The 21,142-nt window shown below is 37.5% G+C and overlaps 1 protein-coding gene across 3 annotated transcripts; it reads left to right on the forward strand.

Moving 5' to 3' along the window:
* The first annotated feature begins 664 nt into the window (after positions 1–664).
* On the forward strand, positions 665–19,615 carry LOC121947198 (forkhead box protein P1-B-like). 3 transcript variants are annotated; one of them, XM_042492133.1, is made up of 16 exons: positions 665–756; positions 4,092–4,232; positions 10,224–10,361; positions 10,454–10,543; positions 11,718–11,838; positions 13,032–13,137; positions 13,266–13,373; positions 13,719–13,806; positions 14,190–14,267; positions 14,375–14,576; positions 14,729–14,805; positions 15,850–15,951; positions 16,146–16,273; positions 17,444–17,498; positions 18,557–18,714; positions 18,814–19,615. In XM_042492133.1, exons 2-16 carry the CDS (start codon positions 4,107–4,109, stop codon positions 18,968–18,970), a joined length of 1,734 nt encoding a protein of 577 aa, XP_042348067.1. In that variant the 5' UTR covers positions 665–756; positions 4,092–4,106; the 3' UTR covers positions 18,971–19,615. The 3 variants fall into 3 exon arrangements, with proteins under 3 accessions (XP_042348067.1, XP_042348068.1, XP_042348069.1); XM_042492134.1 differs by having other exon boundaries at positions 14,375–14,570; XM_042492135.1 differs by lacking the exons at positions 665–756; positions 4,092–4,232 and adding an exon at positions 6,747–6,882.
* The last annotated feature ends 1,527 nt before the right edge of the window (positions 19,616–21,142 follow it).

The following is a 21,142-nucleotide window of genomic DNA, read 5'->3' on the forward strand; positions in this document are numbered from 1 at the left end:
TCCTCTTTTTGTATCATCACACACGAGTTTTTAATATTAAAGTGAAAGGGAAAATGTGGTTAGTTACAGGCTCTCTGATGCCAGCATTGAGAATTATAGCAAGTATAAATAGGCACCAGAGCGAGTACATACAAATATTTAAAAAAGAAATAATCATAAACAAAATAAAATAAAATATATTTGTAAAGAAAAAATGATAAATATAGTCTACATTCAAGATTTGGAAGCATATCAAAGACAATATCCTTAAAACAAAAGGAATAATCGCCAATAAATATTTTTAAATATGAAAATTAGGATGTCTGACCAAAATTTCTCTGTATGAGGACAATTCTAAAATAAGTGTGACACAGTTTAATCTGAATTTTTACAAAAAGAGCAATCGTACTCTTATATGTTATGTTTTATATGTCATGATTATATCGCTAAAGGAAACATTTTGCAGGGTAGAATTTGTGAATTCATTTAAACTCCTCATTTTTACTCACTTGATCAGTAACGACCACACTTTTCTGCAAGGCACATTTTCCATTATAGAGCGTTTTTGTTTTTTTGTTATTTTTTGGGTTTTTTTTTTTGGCTATGCGCCATACAGTCTCGCGCATGACGTCACCAATGTTTACTTTTACCTAAGCCACGCCCTCTGTTAGCAACTTGTGGCTAGCTGGCGACCAAGGAAGGCAGCGCTCCGATGCTCCGAGGTCTGTTGCTCAGACACCACCCCGAGTCGAAGACTGTCCGCCCGCACATAACTCGGTGAGTACACGTTAATTCAACCGTGCGCTGACTCTCACTGAATGAAAGTTGTATTTAACGTTACATTAATTTTGACATTACCGGGTGTCAAAACGGAGGGGAGAGGGAAACGTTTCTCACGAGCTAGCGTTTGAACAGGCTGCTAGCTTTTGTTGTGCTGTTGAACGCCTCGCGCAACGTTGGTCGAAAACACTTTTCTGGTCTAGCTAACACGTTGTTAAAAACACGACGCTATGTTTAATATTGTTTAACATACTAACTTTAAAACCTCCATTTTCTTATGTTTAAATGCCTAGATGAAGGCTCGCGTAATCAACGCCAACCTCAGACCGCAATGGTTGGTGTTAACGGATATCGACTCAATTCATATCGAGCTCAATGATAAACCGCATTATTTTTGTCAACAAACGTAACCTCAGATCAGATAACGTTTACTCAGAATTTTAAGTATGTTTTAGGTGTTAAGTCGCGTGTGAAATGGTCACTGGGTTATTAGTAAGGACATTAGGAACCCGGGTATTGAACATGTGATCCTACTATTGAGATATCATTATACAAATATACATTAACGCTATTCAAACGTGTTTAAATTGGCCTAGACGATACAAGATTGTGAATGATAATGAATTAATGCGGACTGAAACTTAACTGGTTGAGTGCAACACAATGTGAAATATCGATTAACAATGAAGGGACTTTTATATAGGAAGTTGTATTCATCAGAAGGTTAACACAGTTGGCTAATTGATAATGGGGAAATAAGTTAATAATGGTAATACTTAATGTGTTGTTATACATCACTAACGGAGAACTTAATCCATTTTTGAAATTCACAAATATTATTCCCATGGTATAAGACAGGCCAAAAATTTGAGTGAAAATGAAGAACTCTCTTCCATATCCAAAAACTAAAGTACTAAAACTCAAACTGGTGATTTAATTTCATAGAATATTAAGTCTGGAGCTGCTTCCTTGACAATAATTGGGAAAGATGTTAGAGATGATGGAGTACATGGGTGTATTTTCTATTTCACAACTGCGAACAGTACAATAGAATAAAGCTCATTTGGGTATAAAAAGGACAATCAAATTCTGTGGGTCCATAAAATCATTCATTGTCTATGGAGCAGCTCCAGACTTTTCATCCTATGACCCATCCTAAATTTGAGACTTACCTCTGGTATCTGGTGTTAAGGGAGGGACAGTAGTGTGTTTTCACAAAAATTGATTTCACTTTCCTAGGTCAAGGGAATAACATATTTGAATTCTTCTTTTAGGTGGCACATTCCTTTATTGCTTATGCACTGCAGCAAAAAAGTATGCAGGGTAACTGATTAAAATATATATATTTTTGTTAATGTGATCAAATATTGTTTTTCCAAAGTACTGGCAAATTTTAACTTGCCAAGACTTTAAGTTTATTATTATTAGGGCTCAGTGATGTGGAGAAAATTTATGATCATCATGAATTTTTGATCATATATATCTATCAGTATTGTAGTGTAGGGTTGACAAGTGGTGCTTTCACAAATTATTTTAACATAGCGAAATTTCTTTTAAAAATAATCATCAGTAATGTGGCTGCAATGATTAAGTGAGTAAAGGAAAATAACAGTCACTTTACCGTAATACAGCCTTTAAAACCAGGAAAAGACAAAACTTAGGATATTCCAATATCCAAAATCTTAGACGATATCATCTAATTTTAACACATAGTGTGGTATATTGTTCAGCCTCAGTTGTGATAGAATTTGGAGATTCTTGTTGATTTATCTATTATATCTTTCAAGTTTTTATATTTAAGCATTGGTGCTTTAAAGGTTATTTTGTTTTTTTTCAAGGGGACTTTATGAGATAAGCTTTTTTGTTATTAACAAGGGTCGCCGTAGGCATTTTGAAGATACCAGCTAATAGCCTTTATGTGAAAGCAGATGTAAAAACTATATTCTTCAGTAAGGGGTGCACATTGTTTACTTTTTCTTAAGGAAAGGCCTCTTTACAGTGTTTCCTCTACATTCTTTGAAGAGTGGTGGCCTCCACTGCTGGAGAGTTGCCCCTGTGGTGAGAACACTATAAATAAAGTAAAAATTCATCATGGACTTATTAAACAGTCCTTCCTGAAAATAGCTGCACTGCAGCATGACTGTTCAATTATCAAAATCCCACAGTTCCCAGATAGTATCCGTTTTCAAAATAATGCATAATGGAACTAATGTGGAATGAAACCAGGAATCATCTTGTTCTTTGCCACCAAAATCACCCCTGACTTCTCCAAAAATGTCTACAGGAAACACTGCCCTTTGTCTTCAGAAGTAATCCTGAAACAAAAGTAAACAGTGGAAACCTCAACAACAGCTGCCTGCTTTGATTGGATAGGCTTTAGGTTTATATTGCAGAAATTACCTCAGTTTTTACCATCTAAGTTATGACACATTGCTGCAGCCGGACATAGCTAACTATTCAGTAGTCATCTGTTAGTCATTGTCAAATGTAGGAAACACTGTGCTGTTTTCCCTCTTCAATTTCTGCAGCTAACTGTTGGTAAAGTTTTGGTCATGAGTTTATCTGAGTAGAAGTCTAATCAAATCATCTGTCATATGTTGCCTAAATGTTGGTGCTAGCTCTTAGTGGTGCCCAACTGATTGATTGATGAACAGGCTGATTTCAATTTGTGAATTTAATAGTTGGGTAACCCTGGAAAATAATGACATTATCCTTGAGGCTATGTGGTTTGTTTCATTTAAGGCTTTCTGTGTAGGTTTCCATCTGCTGCTCACATTATTTGTTTGCCCACTTTATTTACCTTTGTTTATGCTGCTTAGCTTTTGACTCAAACACACCCAAGCTGTATACATAAAAGCCTACTTGTGCATTGTACTACCTGCCACGGCCGTTTATCGCACCACCTGGTTAATGGTAAATTGTTCCAGAAGGAAGATATGTTTGCACATAAACACAGACCCAGGGCCCCTGTGTTTACAGTAGTCATGGCAGCACTCGGTTATTCAACAAATAGACCTAGCATGTTCCTCTCTCACTTGTAGAAGAGAATGTTTGTCTTGTTGGGTAGAGCTAAAACTGTAGTTCTTAACTTTTAGTTCCTTTTACATACAACAGAGGCCTCTTTGACATGGTGAATGACTCCATTATTTGGTCATTCAGAGACAATCAAGTGTTGTTATATTTTTCTGAGAGAATGGACCTTATCAACTGATGAAGTAAAAGTCATGTTAAAGACATCCAGAAAGTGGTTTTCTGTTTGTCCGATCACTGTATGTCATTATGTTGTACTGCTTTATACAGTTGTTTTCATTTACATGTATTTCCTCTCTCAGGTCAGTGAAGTCCAGATGCATGAGTCTGGGTCAGAACCAACAAGCCACATCATTCCAGCAAATCAGACCGAGAACGGGAATAATACTGAGAATGAGAGTCGACTGAGGAGCAGCCAGACTCCTCCTCCAGAGGCACCCAGGGTCAGTCATTCCCAGCTGCATCCACATCAGCACTTAATTCCAAAAGGCAAATGTTGTCATAAATGTAGGGCTAATTCTTGTATTTGCACCAAAATATTACATAATTGTACACCTGAGCTGAAATGCTTTGTCGATTAATTGATTTTTAGTTCAACAGAAAATTAAAGAACAGTTCACCCCACAATTATAAGTACATATTTTCCTCTTACCTGTAGTGCTATTTATCAGTCTAGATTGTTTTGGTGTGAGTTACCTAGTGTTGGAGATAATCAGCTGTAGTGATGACAGTCTTCTCTCCAATGTAATGGAACTGGATGGCGCTCAGCTTGTGGTGCTCAAAGCGGCAAAAAAATACATTTGAAAAACTCAACAACAATGCATCTCTCCATAAGTCATGACATGGTTGCTCAAGATAATCCACAGACCTTTTTGTGAGCAGTCTTGCGGAGGAACTAGTTTCTTTTACTACAGTCACCACCTGAATTACTGCGCATATGGAAGTATGCATCTACTTATAGACGAGAGGCTCATGACAGCGCGAGATGTAAACATTAATTGCATCCTCCTTGCCTGAGCTGCAATGTTTGCTAGCTCAGTGGTGCTAGGTGAGCTAGTAGTAGATGCACGCTTCCTTCTGAGCAGTGACATGGTTGGTGGGTGTGGTTTTGTAGAAAAAAATAGTCCCTACATGAAACTGCTCACAACAAGGTCTGTGGATTATCTTGAGTAACTGCATCATGATTTGTGGAAAGAGGCATTTCTGTTGAGTTTTTAAGGTTAAATATGCATTTTAGATTTTATGGTGAACTTTCCCTTTAAGTAACTGCTATTTTGACAGTTGCTGTGTTTATTGAGTCCTCTGTCAAGTCAAAATGGCAAACATTTCCTTGCTCTAGCTTGACAGACCTTACAATAATTTGCTGTTTTTTATGTCTTACATGATAGTTAACAGGGTATCTTTTAACTTTGACAAAAACTTAATTTGAAGATATCACCTAGCACTTTGTGACAGACAGTTTTATCTAAATATCACATATCATTAACAAGAAGAATGATTGATAGATTAAGAACAAAATTCTTAATTAACAATCATAATAATCTTTAGTTGCGTCCTTATTCAGGCATATCTCTTTTAGGAGTTATACTGCCCTCAATGTTGTGGGATCAATTCCATTATTGTAGTATATTGATATTATTTTTTATTATTAGAAGAATTTGCTCAAAACAGGAAAGATTCCAACAAAAGTGTGGTGACATTTAAAACAAGGAACACAAAGGTGTGCATCGTCAGGAATTTGGACAGCCGCGTATTGATTTCAGACTATGTTTGATTTTACAGTGTGGACACAAATAAGCCATTTGAAACAACTAGCTTCTCAAATGTCAGGACTTTTTAAGTGGCTTTTTTTTGCTTCATGTGATAGTGAACTGAATGTATTTTGGTAGTGAACTGTTTGTTGGACAAAACAAGCACTTTTCAGAGGTCACTTAGCTGTAGGAAAGCATGGTGGACTTTTTACAGAGCTAACTATTAATCAAATTATTGGCTCATTCATACATAATGAGTAGTTAATTGCAGCCCTGGAGCAAATTTGTTGTGTTCAGAAAAGCTTTTTTTGCTGCTGAGTGCAATTCTAGTACCGTGTTACACCATACAGCTGAAAATGTTTGTTCTCAACACTACAAATATGTGTTGCAACTGATGCTGCTGCTTTTACTCCTCTAAAGTATGAATAGGAGGTGGCCAAAATATCTGTAATTTTGTATCACAATAACAGAATATATCACAATGCAGTAATTATCCTGCAAATTTGATTACAAAATGGTTTAAAGCAAACCGATTATTTGCTTCTTTTATTTGGAACTTCCATACAACAAATAAACAACAGCCTCACATGAGACAACACTTAAATCCTTTAAAAATGGAGGCTTTAAGATTATTGAGAACAATCACGTCTAGTGTCACAGGTTTCTTTATTTACAGTTTAATTCTTCTCCATATCTGACCAAATCACATTACCTTGCAAGGCAGCTAGATTTGCGAGAATTGCAAGATCACGCAAGATTCCAGCCCTGATTTTTCACATAGCATGCCCTGAGTAGCTCCCCTACCAATAGAAACGGTTTTGTCAGATCTCTACCGGTGGACAAATTTCTTCCATTGTACTGCATATACCGTCATATCATCCAACCCTAGCGTGAATCACAACTACTTAAACTACATTTGAATTATGTAAAGCTGTTCTGGTAACATGAGATTGTATCTTCTCTTACCAGTATTCATAGGGCAGGCAGCATACTGTTATATGAGAATGTGGGATACTTTGTTTTGTTTTGTTTTTTTGTTTTTTTTTTCACTTTTAAAGGTGTCCCAGAACATCTGACTTTGAATTTCTCAGTTTCTCCAAACTGCAGTGTTTTATATTTATGCTGAAGGGGAGCACATGGAGGGGGGAGGTTGTACCGAGGTTCAGAAGGGGAGGGAGGGAGAGCAGAGCTCCTGCTGGGCGGAGGGATCAGTGTTATAGTTTTGTTTATGCTCACATCATGTAGGTTAGCGAAGCTCTGTCAGATTGTTAGGCAGAACATTATTGCTGAGCAGCATCTGTTTTTTCAACGCCGAGGCCAGCTTTTCAATGGAGACGATCAGGTTTGTCCAACTCGTTCTGTTTGTTTTATGAGATTAAAATAGAATTCTATTTTTTAATCAAGTTTGTTTAGTTAAAATGTGTCTGTCAGGGAAAATTATGTCACATATCTGTGGTTATTGAATGTGCAAGTTCATATTTTAAAAATTTCCTCTCTTTTTGCAAAAGTCACAGTTTCCCGTGCCACACTTATTTTGGCATATTAGTAAATATTAAATCTCCTAAAAGACGGCAGATTGTGTTTGTTTTTCAGCAAGTTTTCAGTGCTCCTATTTGCTGTCAGTCATCTCAGAGTTCACAAGACCAGTCTTGCGGGAACAGATCCGTGTTTACACTCAGTTGCTCACTGGTATGACTTTCAACAATAACAACAACAGAAGATGTTTGGACTTGCTGGCTGCCATGGCAACAGGGATTAGGCAAAGGCTGTTGTTGTGTTGATGGTGTCCACAGAAAAATAGAGGGGCCAACTGGCTCTGTTTGTGGGATAGACCTGTTTTCATTGCTTTGGTGGCCACCTCTGGAGCATTGAATTTCATAAGAAAGGACAAAGTAGGAGGCAGTCATCTGTTATTGTTAGCCCAAAGCCTGTGTGAAATTCACTGTCAGTTTGTTTACCCGATTCAAAACAGACTCTGCCTCGGAGAGAAATGTTTGTTTGTGGTTCAGACCTTAATTAAAATACGAATCTCAAGTTCTGTTTTCATAAACAGGCTCTGTGTGCTTTCTTATTCATTATTTATATGTCTGTGCAATTTTGATTACTCTGTTTATGTTTACTGTAAACATCCCTTGAGCTGTGAGGCTTGACAGTGAGGGGGATGGTGTGGTAATTGCTGCATGCCTAGCAGAGGATGTTGTTGTTGTTTTTGTGGTACTGGTTGTTGTTGTTGTTTTGATGGAGTTCTTATTCCCCCAGGACATTCAATGTTGTTGTTGTTTTCGTTTGGTTCATTTTTAGCTGAAATGGCACTAGAGCCAAGTTCAGCATGCAAGATGGACCAGTGAACTGAGAATAATAAATAAGGCGTACTGTGAGTAGTAATAGGTTATTTTTTGATTTGGAAAACTAGGCTTTGTGGTGAAGCTGCAACAGTTAGTTGATTGATTGATTAGTCAACCAACAGAAAATAAAGTAGCAATTATTTTAATAGCCGAATCATTGCTTTCACATTTTTAAAACCACAATCTCAGACAATTGCTGGTTCCAGCTTCTCAAATGTAAAAATTTGATGTTTTCCTCTGTCATACATGTTAGTAAACTAAATTTCTTTTGGGTTTCGGACTGTTACTGTGACCAAACAAGACATCTCAAGATGTCACCTTGGGCTGAAGATAATTACAACAGGCGTTTTTTCCCTATTTTTGACATTACATAGATAAAACAAACAGATTGATTGAAAAAATAATCATCAGATTAACTGAAAATATAAATAATAGCAATCTGCAGCCCTGTGTGGGAGTAGTTTTGAAAGTTTGACCCTGAGGAGTCCCTTCTCCCTAATAAGTCATTAACCATCTTTAATACAATCTTTAATTCACACACTACATTTACATGAATGTAATTACAGGGAAAAATATAAGAAAAAAGATAACCGATAACAGATAACGTGCTGGCATTATTCAGGTAAACTGCCTTCTACCATGACCAATGCTGGCATACATAAGGGGTAAAATATTTGATGCTGCATCCAGAAGAGATCTTTTTTTTTAACCATTAGAGCACTTGGACTGACTGTGCTGTTGAGTGGGAGAACAGACTCTGTAGTTAGAGAGCACATGATTTTTTTCTGTGTGTGTTTATGTGTTTAAATTTCACAAATAACCTACTGTTCAGCGGTGGAGACTTAGACCTGCTTGTTTCAGTTTTAGATGAACTACGGATGTAATTATTTTGGAAACAACAAGGATGCACTGATACAAGGTTTTCTTTGTATCCTGCTGCATTGCTGTCACAGTGAAACTTTTCCTTTCTGAAGTCTTTGTCTTGCACGTATTTGGGCTAAAATCCCCGTAAGAAACTCTGTTGAACATATAGTCACATGACCAAGAAATCAGGTTACTCCAGCACAAAGGTATCTGTGTTTCCTGTTTGATAAACCTTTACCTTGATTAAAGAGATGCAGTTTCTTGTTTACATCTAAACGCACTGATTGTCTGCGGTAGGATGCTGTCCATATAGACCAAATGAAAGTAGCTTGCACTCACATTAGGAGTTTCACGGTACACAAAAGTCACCTTTCAGTTTATACCAGGTTTAGGAGTAATGGTTAGGTGTGCGTTTGCTAGGGATTGACAGATTATCGACCTAGCTGACTATCGGAGCCGATATTTGGCATTTTGCCGATTATCTGTATTGGTTTGTTATTTTAATGATTGTTGATAAAATTAATTAAAAAATGCACTACTTTGGCTCTGCTACTATTTTTATTTATTTAAGTTTTTGGAAACTTGCTGTGCATGTTTTTGAAAGTGTCAGTTTTGATTAAACATTTCAGAAAAAAACATATCAGTTATCGGTCTCATTAACTATGCATAATGAGTAAATGTATCGGCCCTGAAAAACCAATGGCAGTTGAACCCTACTTAGTACAGTGGGAAAACTTCTACCCCCAAAGTCATTATGATAGGTTTGTTTTTATTTATTTTAACAGACAGTAGTGAAAGTATCAAAGACAGACAAAATCCTCCTCTTAGGAACGGAGGTAGCATTTTGCCCACTGGTAACTTTGGCAGACTATTTTCATCATAAAAATCTGGAACATTTCAAATACTCCTGTACTACACTGAACAAACACTTTCCCAAAAGGAGACGAGTCACAAAAGGTTATAAAAATGAAAAGCATCTCGTATGCCATGAAATTGAAAATACAAAATAAGGGCTGCTTTTCCTCATCCCAGTGATTAGAACATCTGGGTGAAGTTGTCAAATGTGTGTTTGCATGTTCAATGTGTTTCCACTCGCATATCTCACAACAGTGGAATAATGCTGCCACATTGTCCTTGTCTCATACTCAACTCAACCTGCAAGTGCATCTTCCAGCTTTTCCAGACGTGTCATTTGCATTAGCCGAAGTGTGACTGGCATGCACACAAACCTTGTGTTGTTGTACTAACATAAGCACCTGTGCCGCATGGCAATCTGCCAAAAGTTTCCGGGCAGAGCCACTTCCATATGATGTGCATCAATGTGTATACCGTGTATTCTGCTGTAGACTGTATGAATATACCATTACAGGCCTAACACACATACACACACCCAGAACAGCCTGTCTCTGTTGTGTACATGTGTCTCTTAAATTTTAACTCACCGTCTTATTATATTCTTTTCTTGATGATGCAGGTTCCAGTGTCGTTATCCATGATGACCCCACCAGCAGAGGCCCCACAGCAGTTGCAACAGACATCACAGCAGCAGGTCCTCAGTCCTCAGCAGCTCCAAGCGCTGCTCCAGCAGCAGAAAGCACTCATGTTACACCAGGTAATGCACCTTCAGAGTAGTTCGTTCATTGCTTCCCATTGATCACAGTGCTTTTATTTCTCTTAACTCAAGTTTCATTAACATTTCTGCAGCAACAAATTCAAGAGGTCTTCAAGAATCAGCAAGAGCAGCTAAATATCCAGCTGCTGCAGCAGAAGAATGCTGGGATTGTTAGCCAAGAGGTAACTTTTAATCATTATAGAATTATTGTGATCAGTTCATGAATATTTGATCTTTGTAGCAGTATTTATCAAGGATCTTTTTTTCCTGAATTAGGGACTAGCCTGATTCAGTTAAGTAGTACAAAAGGTTTAATGGCAGAGTACTTATCACTAAAATTATAGTAATTACTCAAACAAAAGCTACCTATCTGCACAGCCTGACATATCTTTTTCAAAATGTCCAATTCTCTGTGAGGAAAAGGAGTTAGAAATCTATCTATGTAGTGTGCCATGAAAAAAACACCTATTAAGGGTGAAGCTGTTACAGTAATAGACCCTAATTACATAGAAGGTGGGGTTTTTTTTAGCTGTGGAGGGCACTTTATGTGTTTTTTTAAGATTAGTTTTTGCTGCTTCTTGCCTTCATTTGGGAGGGCAGTTAAAGCATGAAAGGGGGAGGGAGAGGGGATGACATGCAGCAAAGGTGCAGGTGTTGAAAGGAAGAAAAATAATTTGATGTGCTTTAAGCAGAAATGTGTTCTACGTAGTTTTTATTCAATTAGATGAAAACAAAAGTGCACATTGTTTTCTAGTTCTGTTTGGACTGTTGGAGTCAACAAAAATGGAGCCAAAATTAAAAAGCTTTTGTTTATGTTTGACCAACAGTGAATATTAGGATAAAAATAAGCAGCACCAGACTCAAGTGGATGTTTGTTTCATCTTTAAATAGCTAATAACATCAGCTGATTTCATTACCTTTTTAAACTATGTGATTGACAGCACCTGACTTGATGGCTTCCAGTGAGGCAGAGCTTTGTGTGTGTCACATTTTCAGCCTTACAAATTTTGTCCAGTCTAGAGGACCTACTCATTCTCCATAATTAATCAAATTAATCAATCATCAAATTAATTTATGGTGTGGGGTGGCCTCTAGCTCAAGCGCACAATTTAGCTTCTAAATTGTGCGACCCATATGTCGAGACCTTTGCAGCGGCTGGGTTCGATTCCAGCCTGTGGCCCTTTGCTGTACGTCAGCTGAACTATCAATAAAGGGGGGAAAAAAATAATTAATTTATAGTGGATAAAGATTTCTTTGCTGAATCAAATTGTAGACAAATCCCCAAACAGCCTGTATTTTGAATGAAGAATGAGAAAGGCATTTACTGACAGATGTTGTCTCTTCTCTGTGTCACAGCTGACAGCCCAGCAGATTGCCATCCAGCAGCAGCTCCTTCAGGTGCAGCAGCAACATCTCCTCAACCTGCAGAGACAAGGCCTGCTGTCGGTCCTTCCCACCAGCCCCATCGCAATCCCAGGTATGCTGTGTTACCTTCCTTACTGCATTTCTGTCTAAAGACTTCAGTAAAATACTTTCAGGTACACAGGTTGGTGTTCACTTGTGCTTGACAGTATTCTCAGTTTAAAGTAAACACAGAGGCAAGGGTCAATGTACATTTTCAGACATCAATATGTGTTATACTAACACCTCAGTTCAACACCAACACAAACTGCAGCCTCCAAAATGACCATGAAGTTAAATCAATATGCTCAAAACACAAACTAAGCATTAAAACTTTTATGAAGATAGGATTTATTGCAGGACTGATATATAAGGATACTTGCAGCCTATAGTTGGGTTCATTTGGTCCAGACCAAGGGAGAAAAATTATTCATTCTTGCATGTTAGTTCTGCTCCAGTTCCTGTTTACCCTGGCGTTTTACAAATGATCCCAGAGGAATAAACATGGCGTTCTACAGACTGACAGGTAACTTGCTGATTGGACAGCTTTAGCAATTGACATCTTGCATTAAAAGGATGTGGGGAAATCAAATTATGGTGACTGACAGAAGTTTACGCAGCACTTTAATGCTTTTGTTGTATATTTATGTTCTTTGGTTGCATAAAGAGCTCACAAAAAATAAGTATAATTTTAATAGTATAACAGTATTATTAAACTGCAAATTGACTGCATGTAATTTGGGGCTTGTGACTGTGGGATAGTTGTCACCCTTTTTAATGGACTTAATGAACTGACAAAGAACATGGAGTCAGATACAAGCACAGCAGTTCTAACTTTTGACCTGTTAATCAGGGAGAAGACCTGCACTGACATACTTAAGTGTTACTTTTACCAACATGGCCTTACACAGATCAATTATAAGATAATTTTCTGAACATCTTTCACATATGGATGTATCAGTAGTTTAGCTTTTGAAATTGTGCCAAAATCACATATCTACTATCACTGAATTATGTATTTTGTTTGTTTGCTTTCATGCCACAAACCAACCACGCCAGACTGTCTTGGAGGCGGACAAAAACACACCCTTTCTTAAAGGGTTCAGTTGGTAGCTTTCATACCAGCCGTGCTAACTGGGCAAATAGACTTGAGTTTGTTTTAACTAGGGACGATAACAATAAATCGGTTGCTATCGGCTAATTTAGTTAACTGGTAGTGACACCTCAATGTATTATAACAAAACAGTTTAATTATAAATGCAATTTCAGGCTGTGAGAATGGTAGCATCCTGTCCACTGGTGGAGACACTAGAGAGTCTTCCAGTCAACAATCCACCACCAACGGTCATCACACTCTCCTGAAGAGGAAAGAAAGGTGCAATTTATACTGTCTTCTCAAAGGTTTAGCTTCGATTTATCCTTTTTTTTTAATTGTGCTTGTGCAGTACCAACCTGTTGGCCCTGAGATGTTTCACTAATAGTTGGCTGTGGTACTTGTTGCAGCGGGTCACAGGATGAAAACACACAGAACAGCCATGCACTGTATGGAAACGGCATGTGCAAATGGCCTGGCTGTGAGACTGTCTTTGGAGACTTCCAGGCATTTCTCAAGTGAGTGTTGAAACTTTGCATACCTCTAATGCTAGCGTGATGTTTATCCTCTCTCACATGATGCAGTATAAATCTAATATAGTAAGTACAGGGAATAAATATATTTAAATGTTATATGTAGACACAGGAGCTGTTAATGCCTACCGTCAGGATCTAAAACAAGATCTCCTCTTTTTGTTATTGTGCATTTCTTATTTTGTGCTATAAAACCCTATGTTGAATTTTAATGTCTTTAAAGCTGAAATAAAATGATTCTTGACATCTTATTTTTATGTGCTTTTCCCCCTCTCAGCCTATATAGCCAGTGATTTTCTTCAAGTATATCATGATTTCTTTTTTCTGCAGACATTTGAACAGTGAACACATACTGGATGACAAGAGCACAGCACAGTGTCGCGTGCAGATGCAAGTGGTACAGCAGCTGGAGCTGCAGGTACACATTTGATTATTTTCTTATAACTGAGCATTTATATTTATATTTTAAAATCAAACAACTAAACAAGCAAAACATTTTGATTTATTAACAGCTGTTTACCTTTACAAATATAACTTAACCACTGCTTGGTATAGTCAGTATCTGGTCCTTTTTTTTAACTATTAAAAAGGAAAAGGAAGTGCGTTCCAAAATCTTTAACAGTGCTTGACAAAGCAGCGGTGATGTGTTTTCACAACAGCCCTGGAATCACAACTGATGTTTTTAGATAATTACACTTTCCAGGATGCCAGAAACCGACACTGAATCGTCATTTTTGTCATTTCACACATCGTGAATTTACCAACTCTAAACATCTATTTTGGTCTTCTCCTCTAACACAGTTGAAAAAGGACAAAGAGCGACTGCAAGCTATGATGGCTCATCTGAAGTCCTCTGAACCCAAACCCGCAGCGCAGCCTGTAAGTACCTGCTGTGACCCGCTGTGTTTCCTTCAATTAAAATAAATATTGTTTTGCTTGTAGGTAACACTGATGTTTTCCTGACATAACTGCTTTGTTTTTTTCAGGTAAATCTGGTGTCTAATGTATCCTTCTCCCAGGCAACATTGCCCAAAGGCCCTCCTCCAATGAGTCTATCTCAGAGTGCCACGGCACCATCCACACCCCTGACGCCGCTCTCTGAATCCCCTTCAGTCCTCACTCCCAATAGCATGTTCACTGGAACTCCCGTGAGGAGGCGGTATAGCCGCTCTGTGAGCCAAGGTAACGGTGAGACCATGAATTAGAACCTCATAAAGAAAAAGCATTTTCTTAATAACAAATATTTTTATTTTGTTATTTATTACTTCTATTTTCCATAATTGGAAATGTTATGTTTACAAGGTTACGTCAACATATTGCTTGTTAATGTCTTTCCACAGATATAGTTGATAATAAGGAGTTCTACTTGAGCACAGAAGTCAGACCTCCGTTTACATATGCGTCGCTCATAAGACAGGTAATGTATACTTCACTTTACACAGTCACAAAAAATATTTAAATACCAAGGTTGCTTCAGTCAAGATTTTTGGAGATAATCACCGATTCATGGAAGCGGTATCAGCCAATAGCAATCACAAGGTCTATTTAAAGCCTTTTATTTATCGTGTTGCATTATTTATTTATTTAGCTATTCACAAAAGCATGATATATTAAGTATTAACATGGTATTATGATATATTCCACCCTCTCTTAGAAACACAACACAGCAGCCTATATGTGGTTATTGGGAGCAGCTGAGAGCTGAACAAGTGTAGCTTTCCGGTGGAATAAAATAACAAACTTTTATAGAATAAAAACTATGTTAAAAGCTAAATGTGCACAGCACATCAAGTTAGAATAAAACATTATACTGAAACAATTAGTTCTAATTTTTTAAATTATTTTTTTCATTAAGTTTTAGTCCTGTGCTAAAGGTCCTTATTATTTTTTATTGTACTTTGTCAACCTCATTCTATTTTTTAATCAAGTAATAGTTTTAGTCAATTTTTGTCATTTTGTTAAACGTTAATCAAGGAAAACTAATAATGTTAGTCTAGTTTAAGTTTTAAAAAAAACAGTTGACATTGAAGTAATAGTCATGTTTTCATCAGATTATATGGAACAAATCAGTCAATCTATTTGATCCAAAACTAACAGCTTTGCATATACTGTTAGCGACACCAAACAACACATGCACTCTCTCTTTGTCTCTTTCACTGTCTGTCTCTCTCTCACTCACACGCACACTTGTATTTGCCTAACAGTCTAAAATATTTCATCTACATTTTGGCACCATATAGAGAAATTGTCATAATTTGTGTAATCTGATCTGTGCTTCTGATCGGTCTTTATAGGCAACCAACTTAACTATTTAGAACTGCTAATAATGATAGGTGGTCAATCAATGGAAGCAACCTTATGTAATACTGTTGAAAAAAGGGAATTCGCATATTTAAATGACAATATTAGTCTTCTTATTGTTTCATTTTCAGTATTTCTTACATGTTTTTGGTCTCTTTAGGCTATATTTGAATCACCTCGCAATCAGCTGACATTAAATGAAATCTACAACTGGTTCACAAGAAACTTTGCATACTTCAGGCGCAATGCAGCTACCTGGAAGGTATGGACTGCTTTACATATTGAAAATGTTTGAATTTTAATGTAGAAAACAGGATGTGTACAGAAACATTTGCTTGAATTTACATTTAGTTTTAATGTAACAAGTGCAAGTTCAGTACTTCAGGTATATGTAGAAGTCCTAATGTGTTTTTGGTTTTTTTTGTTCTTTTTTTAAAATTTCCTTTACTCTTCCAGAATGCTGTTAGGCATAATCTCAGCCTCCATAAATGCTTTGTACGTCTGGAAAATGTGAAGGGAGCTGTGTGGACAGTAGATGAGATCGAGTTCCACAGGAGAAGGCCCCAGAAGACTGCTGGTAACGGGTAAGTGTTGGACATGAAGCCAGACATGACTAGAAGTCAGATAAGCTGGTAGTTTCTGACCTTCTAGCCCCACCTAATAAGTACACACAATATTTACTGTAAGCAGGCTTTATAAGGAGTTTCAAAGTCAGTGTGTGCTAGATGCAGTCGGATTGGACATGTTCTCACAAGTAAATAGATACCTTTGTGAACAAACTGAAAATTCACAACCCTGAACGCTCTGAAACACTACTGTCAGCAGGTGGTTGAAAATGCCACGGGATTGTTGTATTTGGCTTGTCATGTCTTGCCACGGTGACTGAAACTCTCTTAACTCATAACAGTGTGGATTTTATAAAACAAACAGACCTGGAAGCGCAGTGTGTATGTTGGCAGTTGCTCATAGTGCCAGCAGCTTGAGGATATCCGGCTAAGCCTCGCCCCCCTTAGTTATTGCTACACCAGTCAAGTTTCCCATTCTGGCTCAGCAGAGTTTATAATGGCAACAGTGGCAGGGTTACCTCTTAAAATTCTTAGATATTTTTGAAACCAAAGATTCCTGAATTCAGACAGAGGTAGACAAAAGAAGTTTTTTTAGACTGCCCAGTGACTGACAATGTTTTCGGCTGATTTCACAACTGTCACTGACAGATTTTCCCAGTTGTAACTAGCAAACTAATTAAACCAATTTATCTCAAGGAGTTGGTTAAAACTGAGGGCATAAGTTTTGTTTCAGCATTGGGATAAATACATATGAAACAGGGGTTTTGGAGTCCACTATCAAGAAATTTCTAGCATCAAACGTCCAATTTCCTGCATTCTGGTGATTTTTTTTACACCAGTTTATGGTGTAAATGTCTTAAATGGGTAAAAAATAAAAGATCTCCCCGACATTCATATTTTTATTAAAGGGGAGACAAATGCACATGTTCCAAACACTGAGGGAGACATGTCGCCTGTCGAGTTGCCTGATGCACAACACTTCAACATGTTCAGAAATCCCAAGCTTGCCGTATGTTTGCTAATCTGTGATATGAAAATCACTGTTAAGGGAAGAACGAGAACGGCCGATTTCAAGTGCACCAAATGTTCTTGGTATAATGCCAGTCCTAGTGCATGATACTTAACTCCAGTCTTTAGGTGTTCATACTCAATTAAATATAACTTTCGGTTGCATCTCTGTACTTATAGATCTCTGCTGAAGAACTCACAGAACCATCAGAACGCGGCTGGGTCTGCGCCTCAGGTAAGAGACATCTGATATTTACCTCACCGAGGGGGTTATTTTTTCGGTTTAGTTTGTTTGTTAGCAGGATTGTGGAAAAACTACTGGCTTGACTTTCATAACAATCAGGGGTAAGTTGTAGCATGAGTCAAGGAAGAACTTTTGGCGTTGATATGAATCAAGTGGGACGATACACAAATTATTTTCCGCTTTTGTTAACATCATATATCTTCAATTCCAGCGTATGGTTATAAAATTCAAACAAAAGCATACACATGTAGTTAGTCACACTTCATACAGAAAGCAGTTGTTATGGAGCTGTCGAGAATAGTGGTTTCATCGAAAAACTGCCACAATTGTAAAACCATGTGTTTAAATATGAATGTCCTATTCATACTGGTTTGTATAATATGTTTTTTTGTTCAATATTAAAATTAATATTTGATTTAAAAATGTGTTCCTGGCCGCAGGTTCAATTCTGGCCTCGGCCGTTTGCTGCATGTTTTCCCCTCTCTCCCCCTTTCACACTTCACGTTTCCCATCAATTGAAGGCATAAAAGCGCCCCCCCAAAAAAACTATGTTTATAATGATAACAATAATTATAATAATACGTTTTGCAACACTCAAGAACTAAAAAATAAAATACAAAAAAATTACAATAAAATAATGTTACAGATCAGTAAAAAATAATAAAAAGAGATGCAGAGATGTGCAGAAATGTTTGGCAGGGAATGTGCAGACGTTCACAGTAGAGCAATATATGTTGTGTATGTAAATATTTCCGATATAGAGAAACATATGAATGTCGACAGCTGAGATGATGAGGGTGACAGATTTCTAATAGCTTTGGAAATTCTTTATATACAGACATACATTGTGGGTGCACTTGCAGATTTACATATCAGAAAACTGGACCATTGACCATATTGTCCGAGTGACCTTCTAGTTTTAGCCTTTTTTAGTGTAGTATGAATTAAGATAACATATTTAACTTTTCCACCTTTTTTATATTGCAGAAGTCTGAGAATTGTTGATGCAGTGTTATAAGTATTAAAGCTGAGAATGTTTACTTTTTCAGAGTGGTGGTCTGGACTGTCTCTACAACGCAGCCTCTATTGGCAGCATCCCGTTTCACTCCCTGCCTCATGTTCTCCAAGAGCAGATGAACGGAGCGCTGGCTAATGGATCTGGATACCAAAGTGACAGCAGTGCAACACAGTCCCCCCCACAAGCTTTGTAAGTGTCAGCTCCAGTGCATCGTTCTCTGACTCTGCTGTGATTTAATGTAATTTTCTGATAACACATTCTAATTACATCTCTTTTTTTTTTAATCAGCATTAAAGAGGAGCAAGAGGATGAGGAGATATGTGAAGGTTACCCCTATGAATCCCCAGAGAGCACAGACGAGCACGGCCACAGCCCAGAGATGAACCACGATGAAGACAGCCCGGAGAGGCCCAATCTCCATTTCGATCGTGTGCCTTCTCTCTGACTGTGAGGTCCAAACTTGCCACCACAAGGCCGCCTCACTCACAGCCCTTGTGACTTTGTACTCCAAAATTTTCCAAAAAAACACAACTGCTTCATCTACATAACCAAACACTCTCCTTGGGGAAATTTTTATCAGCATTTTTTTTTAATCTAGCTCAATTCTTTCTGTACAGTAGAGTGAGATCACAAATGTCTGTTCATGATTTTTTCTTATTTTATATATGTGTGTACACAAAAGGACCATGATGAGCAGAGAAGCCAAAGGAAAGGGAAAATTGATAGTTAGCACTTCACAATGAAAAGTTTCCCCCCCTCTGTATAGCTACTTTATGCTACGCTGGGGCCACACTACCTGATTTTATTTTAGTAGTCATAATATATTAAGATTTGTAGAGGAAGTTAAAAAATATTGCTTTAAAAATGGAGATGTTCACTGCCAACATGATCTGATATATTTGTATTTAAGGTATAATCAACTGATGAAAAGAATACGTAGCTTCTTTATACTTGTTGGTCTTTTTCACCCCTTCCACGAACATTGCTAAAAAATTGCTCTAACTGAGCTTGTAAGAGTAGATAATATAGATTTACCATTATTGTAAACCAATGCATCTCTATGAATAATAAATCCCTCATGAAAAATGTGTATACTGTATGTGTCTTTGATCTAGCTATGCGTCCACGCCAGCAATAGCCATGGCCTGAGGCAATATGCTTTCAGGTTGTCCGTCCTGTTCTCCTAAATGGGATATAAATGGGTTATCTCAAGAGCACCTTGACGGAACTTCTTCAAATTTGGCACAAACATCCACTCGGATGGTTATAGGTGAAAGGTCAAGGTCACCTTGACCTTGTCTATCCCATTCTTGTAAATTTTATATCTTAAAAACTTTAAATTTTTTTCAAATTTGTCACAGATGTTCACTTTGACTCATAGACAAACTATTTAAGGCTGGTCAGAGGTCACATCCACTGTGACCTTGCATCCATCTCCTTCTTTTAGATATATATTTTTTTTTGCTTTTTGCCTTCATGCACATGCACCGCAGAGCCACAGGTTAGAGTCAAACCTGCAGCCGCTGCAGCTAGGACACAACCTCAGCCCATGGAGAGCCTGCTCTACCAGGTGATGTACTGGGTGCCTCAAGTTTGTCTCAATCTTGTAAATGCGATTTCTCAAGAACACTTTGAGGACATTTTTCTTTCAATTTGGCACAAACGTACAATTGACTCAACAATAGACTGATACCGTTTTGGAGGTTATAGATCAATGGTCATGGTCACTATCTTGTGAACGCGGTATCTTAAGAATACCTTCAGGGAATTTCCTCAAATTTGGCACAAACGTCCACTTGGACTCAAGAATTAATACATTTTAATTTTGGTTATTGAAGGTCAAAATCACTGACTTCACAAAGCATTTTTTTTTGCTGTAACTCAAGAATTCATGAACTAATTATGATAGAATTTCACACAAATGTGTAAAAGGATATTATAATAATAAAGTGATGAAAAACACTTTTCTGGCCATCAGAAAAAGCAGAGGAGACATTTCGACAGATTCTGAATTGGTGCCTTTAATCTTGAAACTCTGCAGATTGTATAGATCTTCTTTGTTGCCTGGTTGAAGCTGCGTATGAAGTATCCTTGCTTTCACAGATTGGATGTAACTAACTGCAGCTAAACTGGTTCGTGGAGGCAAACAACAGCGAAGCTGTAATTCTAGTTTTATTACGTCCTTGGTGGTAAGCAGCGTTTCATGTAATGAAATTATGGCTTGGTGCAGTTTTGACCTGATAACAGCTCCACTTCTCTCTGTGAACGATAATGACCTCATAATGGAAGGTAATGGAAGAAAGCAGATACCCTGGCTGCCAATTTTTCCACTGTGGTATTGTGGTATGCCCACTTCAATAATTGTTATAAATTCACCTGTGAACCATCAGCAGATGCAGTACTGGTCTGCAAATCGCTGTGGTGTTATAAGTATTGGCTGCGGCAAGATCATAAACTGCGGTAAGATCACTTCATGTAAATGTTATTGTATTGTTATTATCTGTCAGTGAAGTGTTTGATAAGTGGCTTGGTTTGACTTTTTATCAACATAATGTCGTAATTGAATGCATCTTCCATACATTATGTATCATAGATCTGTAGTTGTGCTTCCTGATTG

The sequence above is a fragment of the Plectropomus leopardus genome, chromosome 8 (assembly GCF_008729295.1).
Source record: "Plectropomus leopardus isolate mb chromosome 8, YSFRI_Pleo_2.0, whole genome shotgun sequence".
Lineage (NCBI taxonomy): Eukaryota > Metazoa > Chordata > Actinopteri > Perciformes > Serranidae > Plectropomus > Plectropomus leopardus.

Coding starts and splice junctions, on each gene's coding strand:
- LOC121947198 (XM_042492133.1), top strand. CDS start 4,107: ATGCATGAGTCTGGGTCAGAACCAACAAGCCACATCATTCCAGCAAAT. Junction 10,544..11,717: donor CTGGGATTGTTAGCCAAGAG/GTAACTTTTAAT, acceptor TCTGTGTCACAG/CTGACAGCCCAGCAGATTGC. Junction 18,715..18,813: donor CAGTCCCCCCCACAAGCTTT/GTAAGTGTCAGC, acceptor TTTTTTAATCAG/CATTAAAGAGGAGCAAGAGG.